We start from the raw sequence: 24819 nt of genomic DNA on the forward strand, positions 1-24819 counted from the left end.
GGTGCCGGCACACCAGGTTCTAGTCCCGGTTGGGGCGCCGGGTTCTGTCCCGGTTGCCCCTCTTCCAGGCCAGCTCTCTGCTGTGGCCTGGGAGTGCAGTGGAGGATGGCCCAAGTGCTTGGGCCCTGCACTCGCATGGGAAACCAGGAGAAGCACCTGGCTCCTGGCTTCGGATCAGCGCGGTGCGCCGGCCGCAGCGGCCATTGGAGGGTGAACCAACGGCAAAGGAAGACCTTTCTCTCTGTCTCTCTCTCTCTCTCTCTCACTCTCTCACTGTCCACTCTGCCTGCAAAAAAAAAAAAAAAAAAAAAAAAAAAAAAAAAAAAAAAAGAACATAACCTATAATAGACAAGCTGTCGAGCTTCAAGAGCCCTTGAACTTAAAAAGAATGAAGAGTTGTGGTGGAGTCATCTTGGAACACTGTGTCCTAGAGAGATGTTCTCATCCCACACCTACCTTTGTGACTTCCTGGGTCCACACTCCCTGCCCCTGCTTGTCCTCCTTCTCTTAAAGCAATCTCCATCCAGCAACCCAGAATGCATGAGACTCCAGACAGAGAAATGTGTGATAATTCTTGCTGTCTCTATCCTATTTCATTGGCTAAATTTGGCCTCAGATTTTTTTTTAAAGATTTACTTGGAAGTCAGAGTTACACAGAGAGAGAAAGAGAGGCAGAGAGAGAGAGAGAGAGATGTCTTCTATCCTCTGTTTAACTCCCCAAATGGCCGGAGCTGTGCTGATCTGAAGTCAGGATCCAGGAGCTTCCTCTGGGTCTTCCCTTGTGGGTGTGGGGGCCCAAGGACTTGGGCCATCTTCTACTGCTTTCCCAGGCCATAGCAGAGAGCTGGATCAGAAGTGGAGCAGCTGGGACTTGAACCAGTGCCCGTATGGGATGCCAGCACTGCAGGCAGTGACTTTATCCGCTGCAGCGTAGCACCAGCTCCAGATGTGTTTTTTGAGCATAAAAAATGCAAAGGGTCGCCGGCGCTGTGGCTCAATAGGCTAATCCTCCACCTTGCGGCGCCGGCACACCGGGTTCTAGTCCCGGTCGGGGCGCCGGATTCTGTCCCGGTTGCCCCTCTTCCAGGCCAGCTCTCTGCTGTGGCCAGGGAGTGCAGTGGAGGATGGCCCAGGTGCTTGGGCCCTGCACCCCATGGGAGACCAGGAAAAGCACCTGGATCCTGGCTCCTGCCATCGGATCAGCACGGTGCGCCGGCTGCAACGGCGGCCATTGGAGGGTGAACCAACGGCAAAAGGAAGACCTTTCTCTCTCTGTCTCTCTCTCTCACTGTCCACTCTGCCTGTCAAAAAAAATAAATAAATAAATTTAAAAAAATGCAAAGGATCTTCACAAAGTTCATGACAGACCACATCATGAAATAACGTATGGTGGCTTCCAATTTATTTTTCACCAAAATAAACTTAACCTTTCACTCCATTTTTCCAGTAACTTTTTGAGGTATGTGTGTTGCATGCAATTTCTGCCTTTGCCTCCACTTGTAAGAGTATAATCAAGGTAGAGGACTTTTAAAGCAGACGTTTCGGATAAGTTGGATACAGACACCTTTGCTTTGGCTTCTAGCACTGTGTCCGTTCTGCCTGTTAACTTTGTCAACAGATTTCCACCACCCAGGTCCTCTCTTGGGGAACAGATTTCTGTTTCACTGCTGGTGCCCAGGTGAGCGCTTTCATAAGCAAAGGCCACTTCTCTAAAAATGCAGATTGAGTGTTGTATGCATAGCAGAGGAAGGATGCTGTATTGAGGAAGGCTTTCTAAGTAATAAAGCAAGAAACCAGTGGGTCGATCTATAATACGTCTGCTTCCCATGCCTTTTAGAAACCTAGACCTACATTGGAATTATTCCGTAAACATTTTGCTGAGTGTCTGCTGTTTGTGAGATCCAAGACCAGGGATAGCAAAGATGAGTGAGACAGGATTCCTCTGCCTAAGAGGTCTTGGGGAAAGGATGTGTATTTGCATAGATAATTACACAGTTGTATGGTGACGAGAGCTTGAGCTCAGGCTGATGTGGGCTTTTGAACTGAGCCTTGGGTATAGACGAGGACGAGGGAGAACTCTAGATGGAGGTCTCCTGTGGTCCATGCGCGTGGCAGCAGACTCTGCTGAGCTCGCGCATGTGCAGAAGGTGTCTGAGAGGAAGCAACCCCCTGGAAAGGTTGGTGGGGTTGCCCCCAGATCCTGTGGCAGCGCAGTGCCCTGTGCAGCCTCACGTGTGCCTCCCCCCCATCCTCTAGAACTAGTGGCCAGCTCTGGTCATTCAGCCCTGGCGAGGAGTCTCAGCTCTGCCCAGCCTCCTGTCCGCCGTCTAGGTCACCTGTTTCTGCTCACATCATCCCCAGGTGTTCTGGTGCGTGTAGCATTGTAAAGTACCTATTCTTACAGGATTTGGGCAGAAAACAGAGGTTAGTAACCTGGGAGTCTTGAGGGTTTCATTGTAATGAAAGTGTTACATAGCCCTCCGGCCAAGCCATGCAACGCTGTACTAGCTTCCCCAGGGCCTGGGTCCCTAGAATGTTTGCCATGGAGAAAATCACTTGAAGGGGGGCTAAATCCAGCCATAAATATCCAAGGGGGCTCTTCAAATTTGAAAAACACCTCAGAAATTGGTTTTGAGGCACCCAAACACAGTGCTGAATCAGCAAGTGGCCACCAGGTATCTTGGCTACCCAGTGAGCATCCCCTAAATTTTTTTTTTCTTTTTAAGATTTTATTTATTTGAAAGGCAGAGTTACAGAGAGAGAGTGAGACATAGAGAAGTCGTCCATCTACTGGTTCAGTCTCCAGATGGCCACAACAGCTGGAGCTGGGCCAATCTGAAGCCAGAAGCCAGAAGCTTCTTCTGGGCCTCCCACATAGGTGCAGGGGCCCCAGCACTGGGCCATCCTCTACTGCTTTCCAGGCCATAGCAGAGAGCTGGATCAGAAGAGCAGAGGCTTAGCCCCTACGCTACCGTGCCCCACCTCTCTGAAGGCATGCGAGGCTTTTTTTTTTTTTTTTTTTTTTTTTTTTTTTTTTTTTTTTTTTTTTGTCCATCAGCTCTCATCCTGTGCCTGCCCCCTTGGTGTCGCTGCACTGACTTGTACTTGTGAACCTTAGGGATTCGTGGGGCCTCCCTCCTCACCTCTCTGCCTAGACTCAGGTTACAGATGGACTCACAGTAAACCAACCCGAGCCTCGTGGCCGTGGCCTGGAGCAGCATAGCTTCCCAGCCTGAGCAACGGCACATCCCACTGCATCTTTCTGTTCATCTGGAGCCCCGTCTGCTTCCCATAATGCAAACATGGTGGGGGGTCCGTTTCTCCCTCACAGGGTGCTCACTGAGGTCCCCCGTCTGTACATGTGCCCAACACCCTCCTTTTACACAGAGAGGTGTCTCATTGGCAACTTGAAGCCCGCACTTCCTGCAGATGGCCAGTCCTCAGAGCTCAGACACAGGCTCTGCTGCCCTTGCCCAGGGCTCGCCCAGAGCACGCCTCCCTGGGGGTGTCGCCCAGTGCTGTCCGCCCGGCACCATGAACTGTGGGGCAGTGCATCTGTGCGCTCAGGGGACCACTGCAGTAGGTTTCTGCAGCATCCCTCTGGCTAACCTGTGGCTGCTCTGGGAGCTCCCAGGACTGCAGGAGCACACACAGTGACCCGCTGTCAGCAGGGGAGAGTCTCAGAGCCACCCTGGGCCCCAGCCCCATCCCTGCTCTCTCACTTCCTCCCCTCATTCCCACCGTAGGTATTTATGGAACACATGCTGGGTTCCCTGCCCTGACCTGCAGGCTACCTGTGCAGGGGACACCACACCTGACAGGGACCATGGTCCCCAAACCTATTTTCCTAAGCCTCTGTATTATTTTTTGTTCTGTTTCACTTATTAAGATTTAACAGCTGTTAACAAGCACTTGAAAAGGGAGATGTGAACTGTTCTAAGAGCATCCAAGGTAATATGGTTTAAATGCTGAAGTTTTCCTGACCTTCCAGTCACCCGTGGATTAAATTGGACAACGTGCTTGAAATCTGAATGGATTAGGCAGGTGCAGGAGATGGGGCTTCCTGCCAGCAACCTCTTTTAAACCATGCATTTTGCTTTGGACTTTCCTGTTCTGATCATCTTGGGCAACTGATTTGGTTAAGACATTTGATACTCTGTGTGAATTTTATCAGCAAGAAAAAAAAGTCCAGAGATAGGCTTGCGTCATGCTCTTAGCGCTATTTCTTTCATACTAGAAGTGATATTGAACTTGTCTGTATTTTCTTTGAGCAGTTGACCTAAGCGGGGCAGGGGGGAACATGGCTGGAATTGGGAATCAAGCTGGAAAACCTCCAGTGTTTTAAGCAGTTGATGGGTCCTTTCCAGAATGTTCCTCTGCCCCCTGCAATGCCCGGCAGCAGTGCTGTGCCCTGTGCTGTCCGGGCCAAGTCCCTCCGGTTCTCACACTGTCTGTCTGTCTTGCTGTGTTCTAGTCTCCGTCTCCGGGCAGTTCGTCGCCCCTGGGTGCCGAGTCGTCGAGCACACCCCTTCATCCCAGTGACCCTGCTGAAGCCTCCACAAACAAAGAGGTAGGGTGCCATTTTGTCTGCAAAGCCTTCAACCCGTTGTGCTTTATTCTAACACTGCCCTTTGCTTTCTCCAGCCCCTGGGGAGCAGGTGTGCAGTTAACTGTTAAAGCCACAAGGCATCACTGTTAATGAATTAAACAGGTCACTTCCTCAGCACACTGACCACATGGCCCGTGCTTGGTAGCCACCTGGGATCAGTGGCTACTGCACCACACAGGGTGGACGACAGAGCCTTTGCCTCATTGCTGAAGGTTCCCTTGGACAGCTCTGGACATCAAAAAGTCCCTGTGCTAGCATCCTTCCTCTTGGTGCCACGAACTTTGTGATGCCATCCACGTGTACTGGCTATCTGGTCGGGTCCCAGTGAAAAATCTGCCACACAGGCGGGGTGACTGCTGGTCCTGGTTTCCCCAGGCCATGCTGCCACACTGAAATGCAGAGGAACTTTCTGTGTGGCAGAATATTCTACCCCTGTCCTGTCGGATGGGGGAGCCTTGTGTGCCCACAAGCCCTTGGACTATGACCCGTGGGGCTGAGGAACTGACTTTTCCACTTCAGTCACTTAAATAGCTGTGTGTGGCTACGAGAAACTGAACAGAGCAGCTCCAGAGTGTCCCTTTCGGACATGGCTGGTGTACAGCAGGAGACACTGAGCCATGGTGGAGCGTGTGCAAGCAGGCGGATGCTGCTTGAAAGGGCAGGCGTCTGCTTTCTCCAAGCACCCCCAGCTGTCACCCACACCTGCTTCTGAGCCAGCAGCAGGTAAACACTGGCCTGCAGGGTAATCTGTGGGTGGGCTCAGCCCATTCTAAACAGAGTGTCTCCCTAATCACCTCCCAGGAGACACCATATAATGAGTGAGTGTTTCGCATTCTCCTCTCCTGCTGATCATTTTATGTTAAATGCAAGGGAAGCAAACCATCTATGTGAATGCTTCTAAAGGAAGTCTTCATTAAAATTTACTCTTAAAGTATCATTGGATACTGCATAGATATGAATCATCAAATATGCATGTGGGGGGAAGTACATTTTTAAATGTATTTGATCATTTTAAACCAGGCAAACCTAGACCTGCTCTGATATGTTGATCTCTGGACTCTCTCTGATCTTAATCCTCAGATCCTTAGCCAGTGGGACAAGAGTGACAGCAGTACAGTTTATGCTCATGCTGCCAGCCCACAGTTTGCTTCAGGCTTTATTCATAGCTCACAAGTAGCCAGGAGAAAAGGCTGGCAATAGCCATAATAGTCATGGGAATAAACGTTACCACTGTGTGAGCATTTGTGGTGTTCCAAGCAGCAGGCTGAGAAAATCCAAGGTAGTATTTCACTTACTTCTTGAACGTAATTCTATGAGGTGTAGGTATCATCCTCATTTGGCAGTTGGGTAACTTCCTGAGGTCACAGAGCCCACAAGTGGGTGGCCAGGATTTGAATCCAGAGTTCCTGTGGACCCGTGCTCTGAGCCGCCAGGATCTGCTACCCTGGGCGGACAGTGCTTGTAGGTCATGGCTGCCACTGCAAGGTGGTTTCTTTATTATTACTCCAAGTGTCAGGTCTCCAAGCTCCATACAGGGTTTGTGCAACCCCTGGAAATCTCAATGATGTCAGTCTTTAACTGTGCAAATGTGACTTTATTAATTCTCAAATGTTAAGGGGTCCACTGATGTTCATCTCAGTCCACATGCGAAAAAACAAAGGGCTCATCAGCCCACTGAATATTCAGCATCTGATTATGCATCAGATATAATAAGCAAGGCAAATTTGTTAGTTTCTCAGCTCCTACAAGACTTGGCACATGTTTCTGCATATCCTTAGAAATAATGATGAAAATCCTCTTTGTGTGCAATAATTAGACTCTTTCATTTCACAAAATTCTTTTTAAAGAAAATTTACTACCCCAGAGACTAAAGAAAGCGAGTCCTGAGCTCATGAATAAAGAATAAGTGAATGCATTACATGCCCGCCATTGTAGCTCTCAAGAAAATGGCAGCTTTTAGAGCTATGGACTAAAATAATTCTTTTGTAACTTGTGCTCAAATCTGGTCACTGTCTTGGAGATTAGCATGCAGGAAAGTAGCCTAATAGCCCAAGAAGATGTGAGTGGACTTCTTGGATGTACCTGAAAGCTAAGCCCCACCTGGGCCTAAGGGCAGAGAGATTGTTGGGAAACCATAATCAACAAGTATTTGACCCTCATGGAGAAGCTAGTTTTCATCTACATGCCATGAAGTTAACTGGATGTTTAGACTTAATTGGCTGAGGGTACTCAACTGGACCTGTCTTCTCATGTGGGCCAGTGCTGGGGTTCTCTTTCCTCCTAGCCACACATCCTGGCTTTTGCTTGGTGTGCATTGTTCCATAAATGCAATAGCATGCGGTAGACTTCTGTTCCTGCTCCACAAGATCCTCACTGTCTTGGGCATCTGGAACCATTAATCTCATCTCAGCAAGTACATCTGCAGTAGGCTTACTGGCCAAAGTGCAGTGTGAGGTATATTGTATGGTCAGTGTTGAGTTCCTGTCATTGTCCTGAATTGAGTTAGAGTCTTAAAACTAGGTTTCTTCAACTGCCCCCAATTTCTCATGTTAATAGTTTCAGCATTATTTTGCAAGTGGTAACTCACCATCTTTTTGTGAGTGAAGAGTGTTAAATAGAATGCTGCAGTTTGGAGTTCCCCCATCACAGCCCAGCCCTTACTCAGGGACCTTTCCTCCTCTGGTCCCCCAGGGCCTCCAGAATTTTGGGCTAGCACCCTCAATATATGAGGCTACTTCAAAAATCTTGTGGGAAATGGAATTAAAATACAAGTTTATTTTGGTACCAAAAAACCTGAAATCCACACATGTGAGGAGTCTTCACAGAGTTCATGGAAAACATGCATTATGAAAACACTGTGCATTGGCCAGCGCCGCGGCTCACTAGGCTAATCCTCTGCCTGTGGCACTGGCACACCGGGTTCTAGTCCCGGTCGGGGCGCCAGATTCTGTCCCGGTTGCCCCTCTTCCAGGCCAGCCCTCTGCTGTGGCCAGGGAGTGCAGTGGAGGATGGCCCAAGTCCTCGGGTCCTGCACCCCATGGGAGACCAGGAGAAGCACCTGGCTCCTGCCTTCGGATCAGCACGATGTGCCAGCTGCGGCGGCCATTGGAGGATGAACCAACAGAAAAGGAAGACCTTTCTCTCTGTCTACTCTGCCTGTCAAAATTTAAAAAAAAAAAAAAAAAAAAAAAAAAACAACAAAAAAAAACCTGTGCATGGATTTTGAAATGTTTTTGTACCAAAATGAACTTACCCTTTACTTCTGTTTCCCAGGCACTCTTGCAAGTGCCCTGCTACTTGCTATTCCACATTTGGTCTAGGACAGGACGTTTGCTTTTGGAAGGAGCCTATAGCACGTTTTTCCTCCTCTGAGAGCTGGCATTCAGTCAGACTGCAGGAGCTCTAACTCCTCATCCAGCTCCAGCAGTGCTGTGTTACTTATATGAGAAATTCCAGGCTTTTATATTAAGACCCCACAAAAGAGGAAGTTTGAGGTAATATATGATAATGATTTGTATAATGGAATATTTCGATTGAAGTAAATCTGTAAGAGATGAAAGGAAGAGCTGCTTTTTTTTTTTCTTTAACTCCAGCACACATTTTTAGCACAGTGAGAGATAACTGCAGTGGAGACTTAGGTCTCCAACACAAAAGTCTCTAAGGGAATTCTTAACTTCCACATGCAATCATGGTGTTGGTGCTTTTACTCATCAGCAGTTTTTTTATGGAAATGCAGATTCTTCAGAATACCAATTGTGCCCTTGTTACCTGATTACAGGTTTTGATCTATGGGATACTGTTAAACTGACAGACACTAGTCTGAAGTACAGAATTTTCAGATGATCTAAAATGCGAATGCACTATTCAGAGTTTTAGACAACCCTTAATAAATACATGCATATGTTTATCCATATTTTTTCTAACCAAAAAATGGTCAATAACTGGTTTGTAACTGCCACTGGTGATGCAGTTCCTTTTAAACTTACATGGATGGTTGTGTTAATGCATATTTCACCATGCTGTGCCCTTTTTGAAACTTCTTTGTCTCAATTTCAGTCAAGAAAAAGCTTGGCTTCCTTCCCAACCTACGTTGAAGGTAAGAGCTGAAAAAAAAATAAATATTGAGCATGATGTCATTCCATGAACTTTTTAGCATGACAGGCATTTGAGGCGCTGGGATGTAACACAGTAGTGGAGAAGCAGGCCCCAGAGTCGCTCATTCCCGGTGTTAAGAGAATCAGAAGCTTAGACTGAAGTCCAGGAGCTGCAAACCTCTCAGAAATCCTCCTTCCCTCACTCCTGATGGAGATCAAGACTGGAGGCTACAGGCAAGGCGCGGGCTTTACCCATGGTCAGTAGTGGCCGCGCTGGATCTGAAAGCCAAATCTCCTTGCCTCTAGCCCACTGCACCTCTTCCTTCCATCAAGGACAGTTCAAGTGGGAATGAGCTTCAAGGGAGAAATGTTTGTCCTCTTTTTAAGAAAGGCCTTCCCAGTGATTCCAGCTACTGCATGGGTGAACCAGCGATAGTAATGCTGATCAGACACTTACTATCAGGCAGATGCCTGGGACTATTCTAAGAACTTGCATTTAATAACTAATTAGCTCTTGCGAAGTGGGTTGTTATATCCTCAGGTGACGCATGAACAAACTGAGAAGGGATATTGATAGGGTCCATAACTTGCCTGGAGTTACAGTGTTAGCAAGCAGCAGAGCCAGGCTCTGACTTGATAGCTGGACTCCACAATATATTCCTTGGAACCGGAATTCTCTGCAGGGCTGAGCTCAAAAGGGCTGTGGAAAATGCACATCATCGTGTAATTCCATTCCCCTGCCCCCAAGCTTTTTAAAGCTGCATCATAGTGGTACAGGTTCTTCACTGCACATGGGCACCTAGACGATGCCAACACTCAGTTCACACCATGCATCCCAGTTCGAGGTCACATTGCCACAAAGGCAGCCTCTCCTAGAGGTGACAGCTGTGGTCTACCGGGGGACGGCAGGTGCTGCTTCAGGTAGGAAGGACTGCCCAGGCATGTCTCTAAGTAAGGCCTTTGGAGCCTGGTCCTGAGATACCAGGATTCATCAACCCTCAGGCTTTGAGTCCGAGACGAGCTCATAGTTTTGGCTTAGTTACCTAGCTTGCTTTTTCCAGTAACCTGTAAGTGAATGGTATAATTGGGGGGGGGGGGGTGCAGTCCCCCAGAGAGTGCCCTGGGAGGTCTTCCTAAGTTTGGAAACCTTCCTTCATATTTTCAGTCTCAGCATTAACCCAGGTGTAAGACTCTAATTCCACAGAGCAGCCTGGGGCATCGCTGGAAGCAAAACCCTGTACCAAAAGGCTACAGTGAGACCTGTGCCTCCTAGATGGGTACCACCATGGCTGTCACTTATTTTTAGCTTCTAAAGAATACACTAGCACAGACCCTACATTAACTTTAGGCAATTAGTGTGATACAGCGATATCCAGTTACAGTCATGGCACAAGATCACAGGTCAGACTTAAAGTTTGTTTAGCCCTGGTATTTGTGTCTCTGACCTGCCTAGCATTCATGCGGTCACTTAGTTATTACTTGGATTGCTTTTCAACATACCTGCAGATCCATACTTACTGCAGAGGAATAAAAAGACCTAAGTCAGACATGAATATATGATACTGGAAGTCCCATAGAGAAGGTGTTACGTTTTATTCTAAAATTCATTTTTTTAAAAAAGTGGAACTTTTTCTAAGCGATGTTATGATTCCATTGGGAACTTACAGAAGACTGGCAGTCTTTTATTTTGTGTAAAACATAGTGTGGGGCCACATGGGGCCATCCGCTGGTATAGTAGAGCAGTGCTGCTTCCCTGATACAGTTAAGTGTACTTCCTGAGTCCTCCTCCCACCTCTGCAGTTTCAGGGTGGGAACTGTGGCTGTCGAAAATAATGTAGATAACAGGTATGCAAATGACTGTGCAAATAACAAGGACTGATAAAGAACATATGGTATGCAGTGGACACCGGTTGGTCTTTCGGGAACTTCAAGCATAAGATAAGTAAGGAGTCTCATTGAACTACTACAAAGACACCTTGTGGAGGCCCTTCCTAACACAATGGTCAGTTCCTGCTTAACCACCACTTTAGTTTTAGAAACATTCATCCGTTATTTGAAGTTTGTACCCTGATAAGTAGCTCAGCTCAAGATGAGCTTGATATTATAGGATAAAAATAAAAAGCATTTCAGATTAGCCCTCCAAGAGCAAAAAGCAAAGTATTTCCATTTCAAGTTATCTAATTAATTATCTAATTAAGGTTTTAACAATGGGTGGAAAAAACTATATTCCCTCAGATAAGAGCATTCAACCCAAAGGAAGTACGTGTTTTAGTTACAGATCAAAATGCCTCTTTTAAGATGTATTTATTTGAAAAGCAGAGTTAGAGATCTTCCATCTGCTGGTCCACTCCCTAAATGGCCACAATGGCCAGAGCTGGGCTGGTACAAAGCCAGGAGCTTCTTCTAGGTCTCCTGTGAGGGTGCTGCTTTCCCAGGTGCATTAGCAGGGAGCTGGATTGGAAGTGGAGCAGCCCATATAGATGCTAGCACTGCAGATGGCAGCTTAACCTGCTACCATGGTGCCAGTCCCCAAAATGCCTTTCTTTTGGGCCAATGTGCAGTGGCACAGTGATTTAAGCTCTTGCTTGTAACAGCAGCATCCCGTATCGGAATGTAGGTTCAATCCCAGCTACTCCATGTCTGACCCAGCTCCCTGCTGATGCACCTGGCAAGGCAGCAGCACATGTCCCAAGTGCTTGGGCCCCTTCCATCCATAGCAGAGACCAGGAGTACAGTTCCCAGCGGGCTTTAGCTTGGCCCAGACCCGGCTGTAGCAGCCATTGGGCAGAAAAGCAGTGGACGGAAGGTTTCTCTCTTTCTGTTGCTCTACTGTTCAGATAAATCTTTTTTTAAATACCTTTTTTAATGAACCTGTTGCAGTTCTGTGTTAGTCCCAGTGATGTGATTTCAGGTGAGGCGTAAGCTGAGTCGGTTAGAACTCTATTTAAAACAAGTTTGGTTTAAAAGGTAGGTCAATGAAAACAGAAAAATTTCCTTTTACATCGAGTTGATCGGTGTGTGGGTGCAGCCTGGGAACAGTAGGACCTATAAGTCAGCAAGATTGGCAGCATAGAATCATGGCTTTAGGGTAACCTTATCTGTCTTGCAGAATTGGGGCCAATTACTCAAATGAAGACCTTTCAAACCAAGGCCCCAATTCTCTGATTTGCAACACTTGTTTCCTCCATTATGGATTAGAATGGAGGGAGGGACAAATAAATGGGTGGCAAGTAAGAAGAACCGTGGTAAAACCAAGTCTCATAACAAGACCAACTTCACCTAACCAAGTATCTGCTCAATAGCTGGTGAATACCCACAGCTTGAGAGGCAGAGATGAATAGAATGTGGCGTTTGTCCCCAAAGAGCACAGCCTAACAGGAGACATGACATCTGTAACGTTTCATCCTGACATAAATACTTGCATCATTTCTCACAGTCAATGACTTGAGCAGAATGGGAGACTCAGGGCCTTTGTTTGAAAATGAGGGGTGGGTGAAGGACTACGGAGGCTGCCTTAGCACGGTATGGGAACCCTCAGCCCCTGGGCTTATAAGGCCCACAAGCTCATTTGGCTGGCCCTGCCAAGACAGCCACAGAATCCAGTCATCTACAGCAGGCTAAGGTTTACACAGATAATGTTGTACGACCTGTTAATGATGCTGTAAATATCTAAATGGTGATTGGCAGAACAGAAAGTTCCCCACCCCCGCCTTAGGCTGACAGGTGCACTCAGCTGCCCAGGGGTCTTCTGTGTGGCACCCCTGGCCCTGGGGAGGCTGCACTCACCTCTGCTGCTCCGTGTCTTCCAGTTCCCGGACCTTGTGACCCTGAAGACTTGATCGATGGAATCATCTTTGCAGCCAGTTACCTCGGCTCAACCCAGCTGCTGTCAGACAAGACTCCCTCCAAAAACGTGCGCATGATGCAGGCCCAGGAAGCAGTAAGCAGGATCAAGGTGAGGGGGCGGCGGGCAGGGGCAGGCCCCCACACAGTCCACTGCGCCATCCACACCTGTGTACACAGTCCCAAGTTAGGGGATCATAGTGACACCACAGGCGGTGCTTACCCAAGGCTCCTCAGACCACTCTAAAAGAAAATAGAGTCCCACAGTGTTCTGAGTGGCCAACCTTGAGGAAAAATAACAATGACCATGAACTTGGAAACGTCACTATGATGAGTAAGGATGTGATTTTGAGTCTCGCACGGATCCCTGAATTTCAACCAACTAGCCATCAGTTAGTTGCAGAAGTGGTTCAAATTTGGTGGCATTGCTTTTGAACTAATTGAGCCTGGTCCAGCTAGACTGGACGGGCTTGCTTCAAATAAACCATGAGATCCACTCTAACCTGCGCAAGTCAGTGCTGAGCTGATGCAGTTCCAGCCTGTTTGACACTGTTTCATTGACACTTAAAAAGAACAAGCCCATCTTCTCCAAAAAGAGCTACTTTGATCCCATTTAAGTCACTCACCGCTAGTTTGATCCAGCCCTTCTTTGCCAAAGCCACCGAGAATCCTGGACAGACCAGGAGGACCACAGGGACACATCATTCCATTCCTGCAGTCCAGAGACCACTGTGCCACCAGCATCCAGGACTGTGCACAAGGCAGCCCCCCTGGAGCCATGAGGCCCTTCTCCCTAGAGCTTCAGGCCCGGGTTTCATTTCCAGCAAGTCAGAATAAACTAGGAGTCACCAGAGTGGGCTTCATTGCATTTCAGCTGGTCAGACTCGGGTCCAAGTCAGGGAGGAGCATGTCATTTCTCACGCCTTCCCTCTGCCACCTTCCCAGGTTGCATCTAGGGTGGATGTGGGGTTGAGAAAGGAGAAGCAAAGGCCAGCAGGAGGCAGTAAGAGAGCAGCCTCAGCCTGTCAATCAAAAACAAATGCCTCAAGTAGTTAGGTGTGCAGGGTGGTGCAGTGCCTGTGGGAGAAAGAAAAAACACAGCAACTGAAGGGGTGAGTTTTTTTATGCTCAAGCTAAATAGCACAAATGAAGGGATGAGGAATGAGGCCAGTAGATGCACAGGGTGTGCCAGAGGACCAGAGAAAGGTGTTAGGGCCCAGGTACCCCAGGAAGGTATGGGAAGTCTGGAGAGGTGAGACGCCACGTTCAAAGAGCTGCTTGGTCCAGGCCCCTTGCCTAAGCCAATTCCTGTGATAGTGATGTACCGAGACTGTCGGGTGCTGTGATACAACTCATGTGGCCCTTGATGTCTTTGCTAGGATGACACTGAGTCCCCCCAGCTGCGTTATTCTGCAGCTGCTCAGGATGCTGTGTGGTTGTCCCAGGTCCCCTCTCATTGCTTCCTCATCAAGCCATGTCCATTGCACCTGCTGCTGTGGCCTCCACGTGTTGCTTGCTGCTCTTAGCACTGCTCTGCACCCACAGGATGCACTTCTCTCCGGAGCTCAGAGCTGGCCCTGCCCTTCAGTCTCCAGAGTGCAGACAGGGAGTCTGTCCTGCAGCTTTTCATATTCCTCCTGACAAGTTGGGTATGAGCGTGGAGAAACCAGAGAATAGAAAGGTGGCCTTGGTCCCAACACTGATAGGTGACACCCAGTGTGCAGAGGCCGGGACCTACCAGCTTCTTCACGCAGTTGTCTGCTACATCTGGATGCTCACACACTCAGGACCCTGATGCTGTGGTGGTACGTCTCCTAAATGTAGCCTCTCCCGGGAGGGCAGATGGGACCCTGCTCTTGGCCCCGGCCCTCACCACAAGTTCACAAAAGCATGTAAAAACCTCACATTCATAGCTTCCAAGGCTTTCCAACTAAATAATGCCATGCACAGAACATCACCTGTTCATAGGAGGAGTCTGGAGGGAGTGGGTGTTTGGCACAGCAGTTCCAACACTGCCTGGGATGCCTGCAGCCTGTAACAGAGGGCCTGGGTTCACGTTCCAGCTCTATCCCAGTTGCAGCTTCCTGCTCATGCATAGCCTCCTAGGCAGCAGGTGAGGGCACACAAGTCACTGAGTCTCTGCCACTCACGTGGGAGTCCTGGACTGAGTTTTCCATTCCCAGCTTTGTTGGCCTGGCCTAGGCCCTGCCACCAAGGGTATTTAGGAAGTGAACCGGAGGATGGAAGATAGCTCCCTCTCATCTTCAAAAGGAGTCTTTTTAAAAGTTCTTTTAAAAATGTGTATTATGAAAAAAAAAACCCATGCATGGTTTTCAAGGGACTTTTTGACATCAGAATAAACTTTTTAATTCCGTTTTCCCACTTGCATTACCACCATCCTGGTACTGGTGGTGCTTTACCACCGAGCAGGCACCCGCCCTAGAGCTGACATTGCTATTTCCTAGCAGTAGTTTTAATTTCTATTTGTTGATTGTGATGGCTGTCACTCACAATGCACCGACTGTATACTAGAATTCAACACGGCTTGCTGGATTTACTCTTGACATCTTGAGAACCACTGCCTTCTTCATTGAACAGAAGATTTGATTTGTCTAACAGAGCATTGGAAGCTGTGGTTTGGCCAGGCCCCTTCTACTTAATATGAAAACAAAGGAATTGGGCCCAGAAAGCAAACTGTCCCTAAGCAGGCCCTGTGAGGGACACTTGAGGAGTAAAAGTTAACCACACAGTCCTTGATCTTGGGAAGACTTCCCCCCAGTACAGGGAGCCTCCCAACCACGGGGAGATAGACCGCCTAAGTAGGGGTGACATGAGCCTTAGAGGCTGCCCGGCTACCAAGGCAGAAGCACGCGAGTCTGAACACAGGAGCCGAATCCCAGGAAAGCTATAGTCATTGTTGGTCCTGTGCTCTCTGTTCCGTGTCCTCTCGGCCTTCACTGCCCGTCGCTGTTGAGAAACAATAGTGCCCTTCTAGGAGGCCCCTGTGCACCTGGGGGGTGCCTAGGGCAACGGTTCTCAGAAATGCAGAACCTCGGGCCCCACCGCAGCCCCAGGGAGGAGGGAGCCTGGACCCAAAGGAGGGTAGGCCAGCCCAAGGTAGAGCACTCTCCTGAGGCCGGGGGCGTGTCACCGAGAGGGTTTCCCTGGCAAGGCACTTCCGGAGACAGAGCATACAGGTCCTGCTTTTTGGATGCCTGCCACCTAAGCCATCCCACTCAAAGCTTTGAGAAGTCCTGCACAGAGGTGACTCCCGTCATGATGTGAGCGTAATTATAGGATGTGCCATCCCCGTGTGCTGCCTACTGAGGCCTTGTTGCTAGCTTTCTCCAGAACACGTCTGGGGAGAGCAGTGCCCTTGGTGCTATGAGACTCACGTGCCCTGGGCAGACCTTCATCTCTTCACACACGTTGAGGGGAGCAGGCCTGCCCCTGTCCAGACAGAGCCAAACTTGAAGGCCGCGCTGGCTTCCTGGTCTCCCCTTCTCCCCCTGCATCTCCACTGTTGGTTCCCACCCTCCCTCTTGCTCTGTTCTCTGCTCTTCAGCCTGAGGGTCCGGTGCCCTGGACCACACAGACTGCCTCCTGCCCACGCAGAGTGCTATCTGTGCCTTGTGTAACCACGTCGCAGGTGGTGGTTAGGTGCTTCGTGGTCTCTGTTTGTAAGGACCATTCGTGATAAGCAGATATTGTCATTTTTGTTTTTATGAGACAAGGTATACTTTGGTTATGACTTCACAGTAGAATTACAGCTTCTGTCACGATCACTTTGTCCATGTCATGCCACTGTCCATCTTGCTCCAAGTCTGATCTGTCACGAGGATGTGGACACGGTACAGGGGGCGCTTCACACGCGTTACCTCGTTTGGCTCCTCAGAAGGGTGGGAGCCAGGAATCAGCAGAGAGGCTTAACCCCATGCTCGGTGAGAGGGAGTACCTGGTGGCGACTCTCCGTGCTGTCAGTTCACAGGGTGGTGCCTGGGGCAAGTCAGTTAACAAGTTAACATCTTTGCACCTCCCCTTTCCTCTTCTAGAGCCTCACAGGGCTGTAGTAAGCTTTCACAGCGAAAGGATCCTGGCACCTGTCAGGTGCTGGGGGAGGGGGAGGAGGGTGTGGCTAGAGCAGCCAGCCTAACCCCGGGGTAGGGGGTCTCCCCAGCAGTCGACAGTGCACATGGGCTCCCCACCTGGCCTTGTGGCACACAGTGCCATGCTGGTGTGGAAAGCCCCAGGTGGCTCTCTGAAACAGCATATATGTGGATATCGTCATGTCTTTCTTGAAGGTGCCTGCTTGCCTTTCTGTTTCTCTTGGGCCACTTACTGCCACCTGGGGGTCTCACGGTGGCTCTGACCTCTCACTTCCCCATGTCAGAGCTCAGTTTTTGGTTATGATGCATTGCAGGGCACTTGGCTACCTCGAGTAATGTAAAGATGGTAGTGGTGTGAGTACAGAAAGCATTGTTAACTGCATAGAAGTTATTTCAGAATACCTGTCCTGAAACCCAGTTCACCTTACAGATCTTCTTCCTCATCACCGGTGTCAGGAAAAATAGAAAATTGACAGTGGACTCTAATATTGCAGACATGTGAGCCCAGATGTTAGGTTTTGTTATCAGGAGGTGTGGAAATTCCTCTATGAAGCCACATCATTTCAAGGAAGCTGATAGAAAGCAAGCAGTGAGTTCCAACAGCAGTCACTGATCTAACAGTTAATGACCCGTGCAGGCCAGACCACACCTGGCTGGATTCCAGGGTCCCACACAGACCCGCCGTGCCACAGGGCTACTTCTCAGAGGTAGACACTTCCGCTCACTGTGCGGGAATTAGGGGAACACTAGCAGGTGCTGCCTGCGGACGGCTCACCATGAACTCATTAGCACCAGTCAGAGCTCCGGGGCTGCTGTGTGGGAGTGGGGCTGCCCTAGTTCCCTGGGCAGACCAGAGATGAACCAGGTGCTGTGTGGATGGCTGTCTCGTCCAGTTTCTCTGCAATGAGGCAGTCTAGGAGACACATCTGAGTCCCTAATGAGGTAGAGATGGCTGCGGGGAGCAAAAGAGCTTTCCACCAGGTGAGTACCAAGGAAGGCAAGGCCAGCTGTCCCTCCACCCCACCCCACCCCGCATCACCACCGTAGCAGCCCCAGTGTGGCTGTTGACTCATCATTTGCACAACAGCTGTATATAGCAAGTCTTCCCAGAAGCCAAGAAACTGCATCCTGATGTGGACTGATGGCACTCACACAACAGCAAATGCAAGGACAGTGCTTAGAATGCACCAGACACTGCTCAAGAACTTTGCCTACGTTGTTTCATCCTCACAACAACCCTATGAGCAGTTACTATTATTTTTATCCCCCATTTTACAAATGAAGAAACTAAGGTGCAGAGACAAATGGTTCACTCAAAATGCCCACAATTAGTAGGTGGCAGCATCAAGAAAAACTCGCCCCAAAGTCTTAGGGTTTTATCAGCTGTGATATGAATTATGAGAAGGGTGAATATTGCATCCATCTTTAGTCAGGCATGATTGCATTGGCATCACTCAGGTGTAAGGCAAGGAGCATGACTAGAAAGAGCAAGAACAACCATAGGGTCAGTTCAACTGGAAGACACAGCATCGTAAGTGCGGCTATACCTTATAACATTACCGACCAGACAGATAAAGCACAGATGGACAGAACCAACACACTGCACAGACAGATCCACACAAACAGCTGGGAGTTTTCACATGCCTCTTTCAATAAATGGTATAAAAAAGACCCCAAAATCAGCATGAACATAAAAGATGGACAATACTTTTATACCAACTCAGCTAAGCCAATGGACATTGGTAGAACACTGTTCTCAACAACTGCAGGATGAATCTTGTAATGCCCATGTGACACACTCGCCAACATCAGATGCTGGTCCATCCAGGTGTGTCTTAGCAAGTTTCAAAAGACAAATCATATAGAATATGTGCTCTGAGCACTGATAATTCAGAAATCAATAAAGATAACTAGAAAATCCCCAAATGTATTAAAATTAGTAACCATTCTAAATAGCCAAAGATCCAAAAGACAAATCGCAGTGGACATCAGAAAATATTTTAACGGGACAGCAGTTAAATTTCAGCATACCAAGAGTAGTGGAAATACTGTCAAAGCAGTACTTAAAGGCATATTCATAGTTTTAGGTAACAAAAAGGTTTGCAAATCTTTGTGTTGATTTTCAACATGCTGGGAAAAACAGCAAATTAGGCCTAAAGAAGGTAGAAGGAAACAAAGATCTAGGGTGAAATTAATAAGATAGAAAAAACAGGCATACAATAAAACCAAAAGAACCAAAACTTGATCCTTCAAAAAGATCCATTGCAGTTATGCTGTATCAACACATCCTTCATCCTGCTGCCCCCAGCACCTGCTGAATTCTGAATGAGGAAATCAGTTGTCTTTAGAGTGGGACTTTTGTTCAGCCTGTCTTCCTCCCACGGAAATGCCTTGTGCCACTAATCAGCATACTTTGTCAATCCCCTTTTTGACTTGGAGTCTGCAAGTTCTTTTCTAACTATTCTCCTGTCTCTGTTTGTTCCATGCTAAGCAGATGGCCCAGAAATTAGCCAAAAGCAGGAAGAAGGTGCAGTACCAAAAACTTCATCAGCTTGGTGTTATGCCCGTCTTTTTCATTTGTTTTTTGCCTCCTCCTTATTTTGTGTTTTTGTTTTCTGCATCCAGCAAGTTTTTTTCCCAATTTCTTTTTGAATCGCCCCATAAGCCTGCGTTTCTCAAAACTCAGTTGCCTGAAGCAGCCGTTTTCTGTTGCTCATTGGTCATCTCACTCCAAAGCAACGACAGGGAGCAAACTGGGGCTGCTGAAGGAATCCTTAGGAATGAGGAAGTTGCAACCATTCAGAGCGCTGGTGTGGCAGGGACTTAGGTCTGTGCAATTCCAGTTATGTTTGATTCGTGGACTTCTCAAATTGCTGGATGCAAAAAAAGAACACTCACTAATAACCACTGGTGCGGGGAGTGGAGCCCTAAACGAACTAGGCTGTGCTTTTTGTGGGGCTGTGAGGTGCTTGTGCACTGCTCCCAGGACACTGAAGCCTTGGAGCGCTTTCTTAATGGGGTGGCTCCAGGAGTGGGCAGGTGCTTCTGTGTCGCTGTGCTGGTGTGTGAACCTGAAGACCCTCTTACCAGAACTGCATCCAAACGGCTTCGCTTGCATCTGCTGCAGATACCATCCCCATCAGCTCAATCCAGTGTAAGCGCCACGTTACCCTCCAGGTCCCCGGGTATCAGTCTGTTCCCCTTCTTCCTCCATCGTGTTGGGCTCCAGACCCTTAGCCATCGTCATTCCAAAAGAGCCAACCGTGCTGCAGTAGTTACCGCGTCTGTTGGGAGCAGCAGCCAGGGGGACTCCGCACGTTCCCCCATAACTGCACGTGCGGGCTGTTGTCCATGTGGCCATCCTCCGTGTGGGTCTTCAGCCTTGGCAGCTCATTCCCGGAGTCTGGGGTGCCGTTCTGGTGACTGTGTCTTGGGGCCCCTCTGTGTCAGTGTGTGTGTGTGAGTGTGTGTGAGACTGAGCGTGTGTGAGACTGAGCAAGCGTGAGCTCACCCTGCTCGTGCGCATCTGGGTCAGGCTGTGTTTTTCCCTCTCAGGCTCCTGAGGGCGAGTCTCAGCCCATGACCGAGGTGGATCTCTTCATCTCTACCCAGAGAATTAAAGTGCTGAACGCCGACACACAGGTAAGAGCGCCCTGGCCCCCGGGATTGCAATGCCTGCTGCCAGGCCGGGCTGGGGCCTCTTTTCCTAAAGCTTAGTGGAAAAACGGAAGCACAGAAGTTGTTGATGATTCGCGAAAGTTCTCAACACGGACAGATGAGCCGGTAAGGAGATTTAGTTTAAAATCACACGTCCAGGGAAACAAACAGCGACCATGCCTTCTAGATTTTTTTTTTTTAACTTCCCCAAAGTGCTGTGAAGTATATGGGATTTCTTGCTTCTTTTCACCTGCTCTTGGTTAGCCAGGGAAACGCCCCCAGGCCTGGTCCAGCTGCTGGGTCTTTGCATTGAGCTCCACGCGTGGACCACAGCATGTTGGGCTGCAGATGGGCAGGCTCTCCCGTGGGTGACTGGTCACTGCTCCAGCCTCACCGCCCTCTCCCCTCCCCCCTCCTCCCAGGAGACCATGATGGACCACCCTCTGAGGACCATTTCCTACATCGCGGACATCGGGAACATCGTCGTGCTGATGGCCCGCCGGCGGGTGCCCCGCTCCAACTCCCAGGAGCACGTGGAGGCCTCCCACCCGTCCCAGGATGGCAAAAGGCAGTACAAGATGATCTGCCACGTCTTTGAGTCTGAGGACGTAAGGGTGGCTTCCCCCGCGCTTCCGTCCGGAGACCTGGGCAGCCGCGGGGTGGTCACATCCCTCAGTCTCTCAGCACCTGAACCTTTCTGATTCATCTGTTAAGGAGTGTGTTTATTGAGCACCTGCTGTGCTGGGCTGGAAGGTTGAATCAGAAGGTGGGAAGGGAACAGAAGTAGGTAAATGTACACACTAAGGTGAGGCAGTGGGGAGTGGGACATGGGAGAATAGGACAGAATTAGGAGGAGAGAGGCGGGGCCACGTCACACTGACCAGCAGAGTCCTCTCATGAGAAGGTGACATTTGAACAGAGACCTGGATAAAGCGAGGATGAGACGAGAGCAAGTGCCAAGGCCTCGAGGCAGGGGCCTGCTGCATTGGTCTGGGGAAGTGAAAGGAGGCCACACAGCTGCAGAGCTTGGGATGGGGGAAGCAGGGAGGGGGGACCCAATCCATCCCATAGGAGCCTAGGCCGGTCTCACTGGAGCACCGGGGCATTTGGGGAAGGACCCTTCTTCGTTGTGCAGGACTGTGCTGTGGTCCACTAGGCAGCTGTCACCCCCCCTTCCCATCAGATGGCAGGGACATCACACACACCCAAGCACAGTCCTGTGTCACCTCTAGTCTTGGGGTGATGAGAACGGTGGGGAAAATGAGTACAGGAGCCGTGCTTTGATCACTGGCATTGTCATCAACTGTCAGTGAGGCCACCAGGCTTCAGCCTGCATGCGCACCAGTGCTGCTCCCTGCCCCCACCCCGGCACCAGGCCAGTCCTGGTGACTGCCATCTCCCCTCCCCCGCCACAGCAGCTCTGCTTCACACTGGGAGCAGAGAGCCTCATCCACTTGGAAGGAAATTACTGTGGTAGCCTTGGCGCCTGTAAAGAGCCCATTTTTCTCCAGTAGCGAGTTTATCGAGCTGCAGTCAAGTGCTTTCCTCCAGAAAGGCAGGGGCGGGAGGCAGGCCTGCTTCTCCCCAGGGGAGCGGAGCCGTGCCGGCTGTGCTGCCATCGTCATGGTCCTTCCTGGGCTGCTGCTCCAGAAAGCAGCCCTGGACAAGGAGCTTGCCGTGCCGCCTCCCCGCTGTTCCTTTAACACTGATGCAAGCCGGGAGAAGCCTGCGCTGCCCGTGTTTCTCAGAAGAATGAAAGAAGAGAATTGTGTGCCTCCTGTGGTGTTGCGTGCGCAGTGGGAGTGAGGGCTGCTCACCGTGCTGAAGGGGCCCTGTGGGACCCTCTGCCACCTCCACCCAGCCCGGAGCGCGTAGGGAGGGGCTCTGTGTTCCTTCTGGTTCTTCTGGGTCAGTGGCAGAAGAATGGAGAAGCAAAAGCTACACCAACAGCAGACCCAGGTGTCTTCCCCTGGCCTCCAGTCGAGCATGGACGAAGCACAGGGACTCCAGAAAGGGGACAGTGGGCTTGGGTCCTGCCTCCACGACCAGGCTGTGCAGCCGCTGGGCCCAGGGATGACAGTGCCTCCTCGATGGGCTGCTGTGACTGAGGGCCTACGCCTACGTCATTTGAAGCCCTACACCTGGTGCATGGCAAACAGCCCATAACACTTGCAGCCAGCGTGATCGCCTGGGGCTTCCGGCATAGGGTCGTAAGGCAGGGCCTGGTCACACTCCTAGGTGGACGCTTCCTAGTTCATCTTCCCAAGCCTGTGTCCGCGGAAGCCTCACTCCCCTCCAGTTTCACAGCAGGGAGGAGTGTGCAGATTCTGGGTGTGGCCTGTGGCATGTGAAGTCACCAGATTCTGGGAGCGAGAAAAGCAAAGCATTTTCTTTTCCCCGGGCCATGCAGAAAGGTCCGGAATCGCTGTTAACGAGTTGCTGGTTCCAGCAGTTAGAGAAGGGCAGCGAGAGCTGGCTGGAGGCCAGGATTGCGTGTGTTGAAAGCATCGCTCAGAGACCTCTGGTTTTGTTTTTGTGCCCATCAGAACCTCACAGGGAGGCTGTCCCATGTGGTGGTGGGAGGGTGGGCTCTGCCTTCAGCCCCCAGCCCCATCACCGCCTGAGGGAATGTGGAGCTCAGCCTCTGTTTCCGGGCGTGTGCAGTGGGGCCTAGTGACACAGATCAGCTACTCCAAAGTCTAAAAGTCACAGGAGGGAGGAAAAACGGCTTTTTACAGCCGGTCAGTTTATAAACCTGGCGCATGTGCACAGCCGCGTCTGTCCCACTTTCCGTGAAGGTTAGCCCTTTTACAACAGAAATGTTATCGTGGTCAGCCATGGGGTCCTGGCACAGACCCTAAGGAGCCACTTGGCCACGTCTGGTGTGAGCACCCCGTCGCCCAGGAGGAGCTGTGGACCAGTCACAGCAGGGCCCATCACAGAAGTGACGTGAGGATTCACGCAGTGCTCCTTGGGAAATGCTCAGTGCGGTGTAGGCTCAGCTGCTATCAGCCAGTTAACAGTGGTGCTTTACTAACGCAGGGAGAGCTTTCAAATCACAGAACAGCGAAGGCCACGTCCTCCTCTCGAGAGCTGTGTGACCTTCAGCAGGTTCCTCTGTGGCTCTGGGCCTCTGTCTCCAGCCCTGCAAAGTGCAGGGTGGCACCGGAGGAGGGTTCTCAGCTCCGTGCACCCCAGGGTGGCCAAACACTGCCACACAGCTGTGCACACACGCCAAGTTTATAAGCCGACTGACTACAAAAGCCCCTTGTTCCTTCCGTAGCTTTTACACTTTGGAGCTGTGGATCTGTGTCACTCAGCTCTGTGGGACCCAACACTTTATTTCCCCTACAAGAACTATTTTCCCATACCCCACTAGCATCCTAAAGTAGAATTTATAGATTAATATAATCAACCCTCCCCTTTTGAAGAACCGTTTACCAAATAAAGATAATGCAAAGGAGAAAGGAAAGCAAACAGAAACAGCCCTACCACAGTATATAAATGCTGGGGCCCGTCCATCTCAAAAGGCATCAGGATACAGTCGGATGCTTACACCACCTGATGAGTAAGTGTGGATGTAAAGGAACACAGGATTTGGTGGAATACTTGATACTGCAGATCGAGGACCACATATGAGGTAGATATGGAAACCTGAAGAGTCACCAGGCAGAACAGGGCAGTGCAGGCTGTGAGGGGTGGGACTTGTGCCTCAGATGCCATGACCAGCATTGATGCTGACGATTTTCCATGCTCCTGGTTCCGAGTGTTGGACAGAGAAAACATGACTTCCCTCTGCTTACAGTCTTACCCATGAAACAGTCAGTGTGTCTAAGACCCATGGAAGGAAAGTGTTCGTGTTTTACAGAAGTGGGAGTTGAGTCTTGGAGTCAGATGGTTAGCAGCAGGGGGTGGTGCATGGACAGGAACATCAATGGGATACTGGAAAATCCTCCAGGATGTGGAATGACTCCTCCTGTGGGACAATGATGACTGCCATCATCAAAACATCCCCCACAGTTGTGCAAGTGGCCCCCGGTGGGCAGTGGTGCCCTCGTGTAGAACCGCCGGCTTCCCTGACATCTGGGAGGACCAGAGACCCGGGGCTATGGCGCACAGCACTGACGGTTGTCTGTTGCCCTGGCTGCTGTTGCAGGCCCAGCTGATCGCACAGTCCATCGGGCAGGCATTCAGTGTGGCATACCAGGAGTTCCTCAGGGCCAATGGCATCAACCCTGAAGACCTCAGCCAGAAGGAGTACAGCGACCTGCTGAACACCCAGGACATGTACAATGACGACCTGATCCACTTCTCCAAGTCGGAAAACTGCAAAGACGTAGGTGCTCTCCCAAAGCTGTGTACCAGGCCGGACTGGCCACGGGCAGGGAGGGTGGCGGGAGGGCAGGGCTGCCCTACTACAGGGGTGAAGGCACTGGAGGGGAAAGTGTGGTATCTGCAGCCCACTGGGAAGGGGCTCGCTCCCACCCCTGGCTCCCCTTCATGGGCCCTG

General features: G+C 50.1%; 1 protein-coding gene across 5 annotated transcripts in view; it reads left to right on the forward strand.

Annotated features, from left to right (window-relative positions):
• Positions 1–24819, forward strand: part of APBA1 (amyloid beta precursor protein binding family A member 1) — a 212973-nt gene that overhangs the window by 171912 nt on the left and 16242 nt on the right. For 4 of the 5 annotated variants that reach the window (XM_051846428.2, XM_051846433.2, XM_051846438.2 and 1 more), the window contains exons 3-9: positions 4475–4570; positions 8666–8705; positions 12513–12658; positions 19147–19179; positions 20208–20294; positions 20732–20917; positions 24466–24645. In XM_051846428.2, the coding sequence (XP_051702388.2) occupies positions 4475–4570; positions 8666–8705; positions 12513–12658; positions 19147–19179; positions 20208–20294; positions 20732–20917; positions 24466–24645 (768 nt within the window). The remainder of the gene's footprint in view (positions 1–4474; positions 4571–8665; positions 8706–12512; positions 12659–19146; positions 19180–20207; positions 20295–20731; positions 20918–24465; positions 24646–24819) is intronic. The other variant, XM_051846441.2, reaches the window with a different exon arrangement.

Source organism: Oryctolagus cuniculus, chromosome 1 (genome assembly GCF_964237555.1).
Source record: "Oryctolagus cuniculus chromosome 1, mOryCun1.1, whole genome shotgun sequence".
Classification (NCBI taxonomy): Eukaryota; Metazoa; Chordata; class Mammalia; order Lagomorpha; family Leporidae; genus Oryctolagus; species Oryctolagus cuniculus.